General features: G+C 52.8%; 1 protein-coding gene across 1 annotated transcript; it reads right to left on the minus strand.

Moving 5' to 3' along the window:
* Nucleotides 1–636: 636 nt before the first annotated feature.
* Nucleotides 637–9,643, minus strand: LOC133362621 (E3 ubiquitin-protein ligase Mdm2-like). Its single transcript, XM_061581539.1, has 7 exons — nt 9,613–9,643; nt 6,689–6,777; nt 5,675–5,752; nt 5,162–5,295; nt 3,911–4,002; nt 2,477–2,538; nt 637–2,026 (listed from the first exon to the last, which is right to left on the minus strand). Exons 2-7 carry the CDS (start codon nt 6,746–6,748, stop codon nt 1,577–1,579), a joined length of 876 nt encoding a protein of 291 aa, XP_061437523.1. The 5' UTR covers nt 6,749–6,777; nt 9,613–9,643; the 3' UTR covers nt 637–1,576.
* Between the last annotated feature and the right edge of the window lie 1,011 nt (nt 9,644–10,654).

Consider the following 10,654-nt stretch of genomic DNA (forward strand, 5'->3'; position numbering starts at 1 on the left):
ACACATGTGTGTACGTGTGTGTGGGGAGCGGTGGTGTAGCGGTTAGCGCTACGCTGCACTATGAACCCGGCGACCCCGGGTTCGATCCCCGCTCACGGCCAACACCGGTGACGATTATCTGAACCGGTCCAGGGCCTCCCCTAGGTCGACTCAGCCTCAAATGAGAACCTGGTGCGGTGTGTAGTAAACATCACCACCGGGAGACAAAGGCGGTCGGGCGTGGTGCTGGCCACCCACCCCCTCGTGTGCCGTTCCGGCCTTCATAGGTGCTCGCTGACAGCACTTGCCTCTACAGTCTGTTAAGGCTAACACGGGGATCTTTATCTTTGTGTGTGGGTGGGGAGCGGTGGTGTAGCGGTTAGCGCTACGCTGCGCTATGAACCCGCCGACCCGGTTCGATCATATTTGACCGAGGCTATTCTGACATCCAATCCTGTACACAACAAAAATCTGCCACCTTTTACATAGTTGATAACATAGTGATGGGTTTTTACCCTTTGAACTGGTACAACAACTAACACCTTTATACAAGGCATCATGTTTGCAATAACCACAACACAAGCAGTCAAAATGCAAACAAAAAGAAACAACTGCTTGTGTCGTGGTTATTGCAAACATGATGCCTTGTATAAAGGTGTCAGTTGTAGTACCAGTTGAAAGGGTAAAAACCTACCACTACCTTTTGCCACTGGTAAAGGAGATGTCTCATAGTCGATAACATTTTCAGTATCAACTTCCAGATAGAAAAACTCAACAGGCGGTGTGGTGGTGGTGGTGGTGATGGTGGTGGGTGATGGTGGTGGGTGGTGGTGGTGATGGCGGTGATGGTGGTGATGGTGGTGGTGGTGGGTGATGGTGGTGGTGATGGTGGTGGTGGTGGTGATGGTGGTGGTGATGATGGTGATGGTGGTGGTGAAGGTGGTGGTGATGGTGGTGGTGATGATGGTGATGGTGGTGGGTGGTGATGGTGGTGGGTGGTGATGGTGGTGGTGATGGTGGTGGTGATGGTGGTGATGGTGGTAGTGGGTGATGGTGGTGGTGGTGATGGTGGTGGTGATGATGGTGATGGTGGTGGGTGGTGATGGTGGTGGGTGGTGATGGTGGTGATGGTGGTGTGGGTGTTGATGGTGGTGATGGTGGTGGTGTGGTGATGGTGGTGGGTGGTGGTGATGGTGGTGGTGATGGTGGTGGGTGGTGGTGGTGATGGTGGTGATGGTGGTGGTGATGGTGGTGGTGGTGATGATGGTGATGATGATGGTGGTGGTGGTGATGGTGGTGGTGATGGTGATGATGGTGATGGTGGTGATGGTGGTGATGATGGTGGTGATGGTGGTGGTGATGGTGGTGGTGATGGTGGTGGTGGGGGTCTTTTGAAACGAAGCAGATGGACAAACAATCCGTCGGCCATCGCGACGCGATTCCCAGCGGATGCCAAATGCCGTCTGGGCAAGCGGAGCTCAGCCAGGGCACCGCTTCGCAGCCCGCGGCGTAGACGCCGCCGCTACCGGCTGGCGTCTCTCTCACAGCAGGTACGTCCTGACGACGGCGTGGACGGTGACGTCAGCTGGCGTCTCTCTCACCGCAGGTACGTCCTGACGACGGCGTGGACGGGCCTGCCGCACGCGGGGCAAGGCTCGTTGCGGCGCTTTAGCTTCTTGGCGCACGCGCAGCACGTGACCAGGTGGCCCGTCTCTCCATGCACGAGCGTGCAGCTCCTGGGCCGGTGCTGGCACACGAGGCACACGAGGCACGCGAGGCACGCGGCGTTGGCGTCGCTGCTGCTGCTGCTGCTGCCGCTGCTGCTGCTGCCGCTGCTGCTGTCGCTGCTGCTGTCGCTGCTGCTGCCGCTGCTGCTGTCACTGCTGCTGCTGCTGCTGCTGCTGCCGCTGCTGCTGACGTCGCGGTCGGAGCTCGCGGGAGCCGAGGGAGCGGCGGAGACGGCGTCCGACGACGTCTTCGTTTTGACATCGTCGTCAACGCCCTCCTCCTCCTCCTCGTGTCCGTCTCCTCCTCGTCGCTGCGGTTCCTGTTGGGACTGACCACAACTGGCTCTGGGCTACGGACACGATGAGCAGAGTCGACGGTTACACTGGTAGGAACCACCTGGTTCCACCCAGCCCACAGGGGATTATTGTGTCCGTCCGTCAGTCGTGCATGCAAGAATGGGAGGGGTGGGGCCGGGTGGGGTGGGGAGGATGGGGAGGTGCTGGGTGGGGTGGGGAGGGTGGGGCTGGGTGGGGGGTGGGAGAGGGGTGGGGCTGGGTGGAGAGGGGAGGGTGGGGCTGGGTGGGAGGATGGGGAGGGGCTGGGTGAGGAGGCTGTGCGTAGCTACGCTGCTGTGAGAGACTTACTTTTATGAAAAACACGGAAAAGTCAATCAAAGCGTGTGTGGGCCACCGATCCCCACGCTCGCACCGGCCGCACGCGCGAGCGCACGCGCGCTCCGATGTGCTCGTAACGCCACCGCCAAACTCACCTGCCGCTTGTCTCCGTCGGCCGTCGCCAATGAGCTTCCCTTCACGGCTCCCGCCGCGTGATCTGCATGCCGCAGAACGACACGCGCACCGATACGTGAGCACCGCGACAGCAGAGGTCGCAAACGGGTTTTGATTCCTTTCACGTACCCGTACCCGGCCGTACCCGTACCCTACCCGTACCCGGCCGGGTACGGGTAGGGTACGGGTATCGGGTACCCGATTGCGACCTCTGGGATAGAGCCATGTTGCAGGCGCGGGTGGGTTGATTCTAGGAACTTGAATTGTGAGAAGAGACAAGACGTTGGGAAATGAGTGACAAACGGTTACTCACCAGTGACTCACGGCCTACCCGTACCCGGCCGCACCAGGGTCGCAAACGGGTACCCGGCTACCCGTACCCGGCTGGGTACGGGTAAAAGGGTAAAGGTGTCGACATGCCAAGGGGTAAGGTAAAGGGTTAAAGGGTAAAGGTAGTTCGGAAGAATTACCCGGTAGGGTAAAGGTAGCGCGAAGTATTACCCGGTAAATACGGTGCCTTGTTTATCGCTAGAAGCTCCGTGGAGCAGTCTGTGGCCTCTATTCAATAAGTAATATTTTAAAAAACTCCACGACTCCAGGAAGTAGCCACAACGTAAGGGGGCGTGGCCGATTGCAGCCAACGCCAGTTGATTGTGGACAATTAGACCCAAACCGAAACTTAACATATAAAAAATAATGTTTAAAACATTATATATTTTTGTCATCAGTATGACATAAGTATACCAAGTTTGCAGTCGATACCACATTGGGAAGTGGGTTAAAATTGAGTTACAAGATTTGATACGACAACAACGACAAGCGTGTAAAATTGGAATCATGGAGAGTATTCTACATGAACAAAGCGCTCTACCTATAGCATTTACCGTTATAAACCTTGTTCATGTGTAGTAGTTCCCCAGTAATTACCCTGTAATCGGGTAATTCGTATGGGGTAAGGGTAAAAGGTAGGGTAAAGGTAGGCTCGTTGCTTTTTACCGGTGATGATACTACTACTAATATTACCGATGATGATACTACTACTGATGATACTACCGGTGATGATACTACTACTACTGCTGATGATACTATTACTAATATTACCGATGATGATACTACTACTGCTGATATTACCGGTGATGATACTACTACTACTGCTGATGATACTATTACTAATATTACCGATGATGATACTACTACTGCTGATACTACCGGTGATGATATTAGTACTGCTGATACTACCGATGATGATACTACTACTGCTGATACTACTACTGCTGATGATACTACTATTACATTTTAACTTGTACCTTACCTGCTAAAGGGTCTAAGGTAAGGGTAGAGTGATTATATTATGTTAAGGTAAATGGTAGGGTAAAGGTAGGCTCGTTGTTTTTACCTTTAAACTTTTACGTTACCTTGCCGAGGCCTGGCTCCACCTTTGCGTCTGTCGGTGGCGGCTCTGCCGAGCGCCTTGGCCAGGAGAGCGCCCAGCGACCTGGGCGACGAGCTGCAGACAGAGGAGAGATGTTTGTGGGGTGGAAGTTTGCGTGACTGCAAGAATCCATACTCTTTGCTTCTTTGAAGAAATAAAATATTAAAAAACGTCGTGAAGCGTCGTGATTTAATTTAGTTATTTCTATTTTTTATTTTATTTTATTATTTCCCTTCTACGTGACTTTACTGACAGAACCAATGTTTGATAATTCATCGTGTTACATTCGATTTTATTCACCGTTTGCAACTCCAACCGAGGGTTAAAGTGCGCATGTTCGTCTGATAGTCAATCATTGAACGCAAGCTACCGAACAACCATTTCACGCACATGCCGGTTTACCTATTAAACCGAGTATAACACTTCCTGTAAACAACGAGAGTTTATTTGTTTCACCAGGTGAGAACTCAATAGTCCGGGGATTAGTTTCATACGCAAGGGTGGTGACACCTGGGTAACCAAGCTGACAAAACCAAATCAAATCACGTGAAATACAGCAATCAAATAGAAACATCTGAGAAAAAACGGTGTCATATGAGAAATGGAAAAACATATGGCAGATATAAATCAATGTTCAATAATACACACTCTTTGTGTTGGCTCAGCCACATTTTCAAACTGATCATAGTACAATTACAATTAAGTTACGTAATTGTTTTACAGGATGTGTGTGAAATGAACATTCTAAATTAGCACAAGCTGATAATTGTTTTTATACCATTCTATCTGGCAACAAAACTGACACCTTTTTTACAAGGAGTCATGTTTGCATAGACCACAATACCTGCAGTCATAAAGCAAACAAAAAACACAACTCTGATAATGTGTGCACTGTCCTTGAAGTTGATTGGTCCACAGCCGAGACAGCTTTCCTTAGAGCCTAGTCTCACATGGGTTGGACCAGATGACGCCAATAGGCGCACAACTCAAAGACAACGCACCAACAGAGTACGAGAGCTCGGGGTAAAGCACAAGCTGTCGCACAAACAATATCAACAACGCAAAGGTAGATTTTACACGGCAAATTGGAAAAGTTGTGCCCATCAGATGAGCTCTCCCATCACGCCACAGGACCGATGATCCAGTGGTCACAACAGCGCACAGTTCACCCGTGGCACATACCGTCGCAACCCTCGGTTGGCAAACTCCTCGACACGCCACCGGTCTTCCTCACCTCGGCTCTTTGAGGGAAAAGCTCTCCACGCCGAACAGCTCCCCCAGAGGGTCGCCCTTGCAGTGCACCATGTGTAGCCTCCGCTTGTCGTAGAGTTGCTTCGTCTTGATGTAGCCGCCCAGGTGATGGAAGACCTGCGCGGGAGGATGCCTCCGTCAACTGAGAAGCCTCCTCCAAGCTCTCAATACTCTGACAGTGCGCTGTTTTTGAGTGAGTTGTGCGCCTTTTGGCGTCATCTGGTCCAACACCACGTGAGACTAGGCTCTCAGGAAAGCTGTCTCGGGTGTGGACCAATCAATTTCAAGGACAGTGCATACATTATCAGAGTTATGTGTTTTTTGTTTGCATTACGACTGCAGGTATTGTGGTCTATGCAAAAAAAAAGTGTCAGTTTTGTTGCCAGATAGAAGGATAAAAAAACACAATTATCATTTTGCGGCAATGCCAGGCAAAGCGGCGGGCAAACCGCCCACGCCTCGGCACAGGCGTCGCGAGCGAGCGTCCGCATCTCACCTGCGGCAGCGTGAACGTGTCGCCTGTCGCACCGACAGAGCGCAAGAGACGCAGCAGCAGAGGCACAGGCCTCACCGCCTGCGGGACAGACGGAGAGAGAGGTGGTCGTCACACGTCACCCTCGCATTGAAATCGCCCTCGAAGCAATCGTTGCGCAAATCGTAATCACGCAACACTTTATCTGCTCGCCGGCTTGTTACAAAAGAGACACGCCGACACCAAGAACACGCGCATCTCCGGTGAGCGCACAGTCGGCTAAGTATGGTGCAGAAGAAATTCAATGCACACGCACACACACACACACACGTGCGCAGACACGCAAAGCAAACGCGCACACACACAAGCCACTAGGAGTGAGCAACACCCCTCAATGCGCGCGTTGCTGTGCAAAGATTCATACTCTTTGGATTTTTCGGTAACGTCACGTAGTTACATTTTTTAAAATCCTTTATATTAAGTTCACTCGCTTGCTTGCTTGCGCGCTTACGACCGTGCAAATATTTCGGTCGTTTTTTAACCCACTTCCCGTGATCCAATCGAGCTGACATTTTGCACACAGACTCGTTGTGCGTGACAATTAATTTTCGTGGAAAATTTTTTTCCCAAAATTTTCCACTTTTTAGGAAAAAAAAAATTTCATATTTAATTTAAAATACCAATGTGATAAAAATGAAAGCCGTCTCGGGTGTGGACCAATCAATTTCAAGGACAGTGCATATCATTATCAGGGTCGTCTCTATTTCGTTTGCATTTTGACTGCAAGTGTTGTGGTCATTGCAAACACGATCCCTTGTATAAAGGTGTCGGTTGTGTTGCCAGAAAAAAAGGGTAAACCCCTATTACTATATCTTGTTACTGGCAAAGGAGGTATCATGATGTAGATTCCATAACTTACACCACCAGGCTGTGTTCACCCAACAACCCACTCAAACACGAAACAACACTCGGCCTAAAGCGATTGTCTCAAACGCATTGTAAGCACACGGCGACATGAACGCAATCGCAAACACTGACCAAAGCTTCCTCGCAAACTCCCGAAGCTGAAGAGATGGAGGTGGAGGGGCTGCCACTCATGATGACGACGACGACGACGATGATGACAACTGCAGAGACACACAGGGACGTGTCGGTTAGCCTGAAGCGCAGTGAGGATCCTGCCTGATAATGACCACCAATCAAGGGGGGTGCTGCTGTTGGTTGGCATCAAGGTCCACAACTGAACTCGGCTTTTAGAGACTGCAGCACGGTGTAATCACCTCTTAGGTTTTTTTTTCCGGTAAAGTCACCATGTAGGTAAAACATTTAAATGAATAAAAGTAAAATAAAACAAATGAAAAAATTCACGACGTTTCGGAGGCAACACAAGCCTCCGTCTTCAGGTGGAACCGTCACAGCCACGACAGCTGTATCAAGTAAATGAGAGATTGCAAGAGCTACCACTCCGTATATATAATGGTTGGAGAGGGGGGAAGGGCCAAGTACGGCACACTTTTTATTAATATGGTAAGGTGAGGCTTAAGAGGCTGAGCCTTTGTTATCACCACCGCAACGCCGCCGATTCGCTAAAGTAGCAACGTCGCACACATCGAGGAGACACGATCATTACGGCGGGAGATGATAGATGTACGTATGTTGTCTAGGATCTATGAAAGCATTTTGGATTGGGGATTGTTCCAGCTATTCTGATCGATTAAACTACACGCATTACAAATTGTCCATTTTCTAGCGCTGCTCTGAGGCCATAAACACTCAACTCTTTTCTCACCAGGAAAGGGCCGCTGAGCTACCCGGCTCTTTTTCAGAAGCGACCTGGCCACAGATGGTAGCCTAACGAAGCGATTCATTTCGTGTAAATTTATAGCAGTGGGTGGGTGTGTGAGTGGGTGAGTGAGTAGGTGGGTGGGTGAGTGGGTGAGTGAGTAGGTGGGTGGGTGAGTGGGTGAGTGAGTGGGTGAGTGAGTGGGTGAGTGGGTGGGGTGAGTGGGTGAGTGGGTGAGTGAGTGGGTGAGTGGGTGAGTGTGTGGGGTGAGTGGGTGGGTGAGTGGGTGAGTGGGTGAGTAGGTGGGTGGGTGAGTGAGTGGGTGAGTGAGTGGGTGGGTGAGTGAGTGGGTGAGTGAGTAGGTGGGTGGGTTGAGTGAATGGGTGGGGTGAGTGGGTGGGGGTGACTGAGTAGGTGGGTGAGTGAGTGGGTGAGTGAGTAGGTGGGTGGGTGGGTGAGTGGGTGAGTGAGTGGGTGAGTGGGTGGGTGGGTGAGTGGGTGAGTGAGTGGGTGAGTGGGTGAGTGGGTGGGTGGGGTGAGTGGGTGGGTGAGTGGGTGAGTGGGTGAGTAGGTGGGTGGGTGAGTGAGTGGGTGAGTGAGTGGGTGGGTGAGTGGGTGAGTGAGTAGGTGGGTGGGTTGAGTGAATGGGTGGGGTGAGTGGGTGGGGTGACTGAGTAGGTGGGTGAGTGAGTGGGTGAGTGAGTAGGTGGGTGGGTGGGTGAGTGGGTGAGTGGGTGGGTGGGTGGGTGAGTGGGTGAGTGAGTAGGTGAGTGGGTGAGTGGGTGAGTGAGGGGGTGAGTGAGTGGGTGAGTGGGTGGGGTGAGTGGGTGGGTGAGTGGGTGAGTAGGTGGGTGGGTGAGTGGGTGAGTGAGTGGGTGAGTGGGTGGGTGGGGTGAGTGGGTGGGTGAGTGGGTGAGTGGGTGAGTAGGTGGGTGGGTGAGTGAGTGGGTGAGTGAGTGGGTGGGTGAGTGAGTGGGTGAGTGAGTAGGTGGGTGGGTTGAGTGAATGGGTGGGGTGAGTGGGTGGGGTGACTGAGTAGGTGGGTGAGTGAGTGGGTGAGTGAGTAGGTGGGTGGGTGGGTGAGTGGGTGGGTGGGTGAGTGGGTGAGTGAGTAGGTGGGTGGGTAGGTGAGTGAGTAGGTGGGTGGGTAGGTGAGTGAGTAGGTGGGTGAGTGAGTGAGTGAGTGGGTGAGTGGATGGGTGGGTGAGTGAGTGAGTGGGTGGGTGGGTGAGTGAGTAGGTGGGTGGGTGAGTGGGTGAGTGGGTAGGTGGATGGGTGGGTGAGTGGGTGAGTGAGTGGGTGAGTGAGTGGGTGGGTGAGTGGGTGAGTGAGTAGGTAGGTGGGTGAGTGAGTGGGTGAGTGAGTGGGTGGGTGAGTGGGTAAGTGGGTGGGTAAGTGGGTGAGTGAGTGGGTGAGTGAGTGGGTGGGTGAGTGAGTGGGTGAGTGAGTGGGTGAGTGGGTGGATGAGTGAGTGGGTGAGTGGATGGGTGAGTGGATGGGCGAGTGGGTGAGTAAGTGGATGAGTGGGTGAATGAGTGGATGGGTGAGTGGGTGAGTAAGTGGATGAGTGGTTGAGTGAGTGGGTGAGTGAGTGAGTGAGTGGTCATTTATTAACACGTAATTCAACTTGTAGAAAAGAACTGTACTTGTAAACGAATGCGATTGTTAAACGGTGTTAATTTTTACGTGGCCTTGGTTATATAAATAATAAAAGTACGCGTCTACACGGAGCTCTCCCATGCGGGGCCGCGTGCCCCGATTTGCGGCCAAGATTCAGGCGAGACCGAGGCTTACGAGCAAAAACCGGGCCGCGTTTTTATTCGTTGAAATATAAAAAAGTTGCATTCAATTATCGACGAGAACGTAATGTAAGCTCACAATAAACGAACTATTCCAACGCGACATTTGAAAAGCGATACATTCAAGTTATAGCTTAAAGCAATAAAAATTAAACTCGAATTAAAATCAACAATTCGAGGCGCTTGAGTGCGGCCTAGCGAATGGGGCTACGCTGCACCACTCGGCAGACTTCGCGCATTTAGAACTCAATCACTGACGTTGTATTATCACGGAGAGCCTTGGGGGGTCGAGTATTACTTAGAGCACATGCTGCGAGTTTATTCTCGTTCTTGTTGTTGTTAGTCAGCGAGGAATAACACTAAAACGCCGCTCGACTCACCGAGTGGAGGATGTTGCCCGGCAACTCTGGGGACGCGGGGGACGTGAGGGGGGGGGGCATGACGTCATGGATGGGTGTGGGCGAGTGGGTGGGTGAGTGGGTGGGGTGGATGGGTGGGTGAGTGAGTGGGTGGGTGTGTGGGTGAGTGAGTGGGTGGTTGGGTGAGTGAGTGGATGGGTGAGTGGGTGGGCGAGCGAGTAAGTGGGTGGGTGGGTGGGCGAGTGAGTGAGTGGGTGGGTGGGTGGGTGAGTGAGTGAGTGGGTGAGTGAGTGGTGGGTGGGTGGGGTGAGTGAGTGGGTGGGTGAGTGGGTGGGTGGGTGAGTGGGTGGGGTGAGTGAGTGAGTGGGTGGGTGAGTGGGTGGGTGGGTGAGTGGGTGGGGTGAGTGAGTGGGTGGGTGAGTGGGTGAGTGGATGGGTGATTTGGTGAGTGGGTGAGTGGGTGGGGTGAGTGAGTGAGTGGGTGGGTGAGTGGGTGGGTGAGTGAGTGGGTGGGTGAGTGGGTGGGAGGGAGAGTGAGTGAGTGGGTGGGTGGGTGAGTGGGTGGGTGAGTGAGTGGGTGGGTGAGTGGGTGGGTGGGTGAGTGAGTGAGTGGGGGAGTGGGTGGGTGAGTGGGTGGGTGGGTGAGTGGGTGAAGTGGGTGGGTGGGTGAGTGGGTGAGTGAGTGGGTGGGTGAGTGGGTGGGGTGAGTGAGTGGGTGGGTGAGTGAGTGGGTGCGGTGAGTGAGTGGGTGGGTGAGTGGGTGGGGTGAGTGAGTGGGTGGGTGAGTGGGTGAGTGGATGGGTGATTTGGTGAGTGGGTGAGTGAGTGGGTGAGTGAGTGGGTGGGTGAGTGGGTGGGTGGGTGGGGTGAGTGAGTGGGTGGGTGAGTGAGTGGGTGGGTGAGTGGGTGGTGGGTGAGTGAGTGGGTGGGTGAGTGAGTGAGTGAGTGGGTGAGTGGGTGGGTGAGTGAGTGAGTGGGTGAGTGGATGGGTGAGTGAGTGGGTGAGTGGATGGGCGAGTGGGTGAGTGAGTGAATGAGTGGGTGAGTGAGTGGGTGAGTGGGT

The sequence above is a fragment of the Lethenteron reissneri genome, unplaced genomic scaffold (genome assembly GCF_015708825.2).
Source record: "Lethenteron reissneri isolate LAM-NWPU_2019-01 unplaced genomic scaffold, ASM1570882v1 scaffold_1551, whole genome shotgun sequence".
NCBI lineage: Eukaryota > Metazoa > Chordata > Hyperoartia > Petromyzontiformes > Petromyzontidae > Lethenteron > Lethenteron reissneri.

What these genes read in the sequence shown, in the direction of transcription:
- LOC133362621 (XM_061581539.1), bottom strand. Translation starts at nt 6,748, where the DNA reads ATGAGTGGCAGCCCCTCCACCTCCATCTCTTCAGCTTCGGGAGTTTGC. An exon ending in GAGTTTGCGAGGAAGCTTTG is followed by an intron (nt 5,753 to 6,688) that starts GTCAGTGTTTGC and finishes TCTGTCCCGCAG; the next exon opens with GCGGTGAGGCCTGTGCCTCT. An exon ending in TGGAGCCAGGCCTCGGCAAG is followed by an intron (nt 2,539 to 3,910) that starts GTAACGTAAAAG and finishes TGCGGCATGCAG; the next exon opens with ATCACGCGGCGGGAGCCGTG.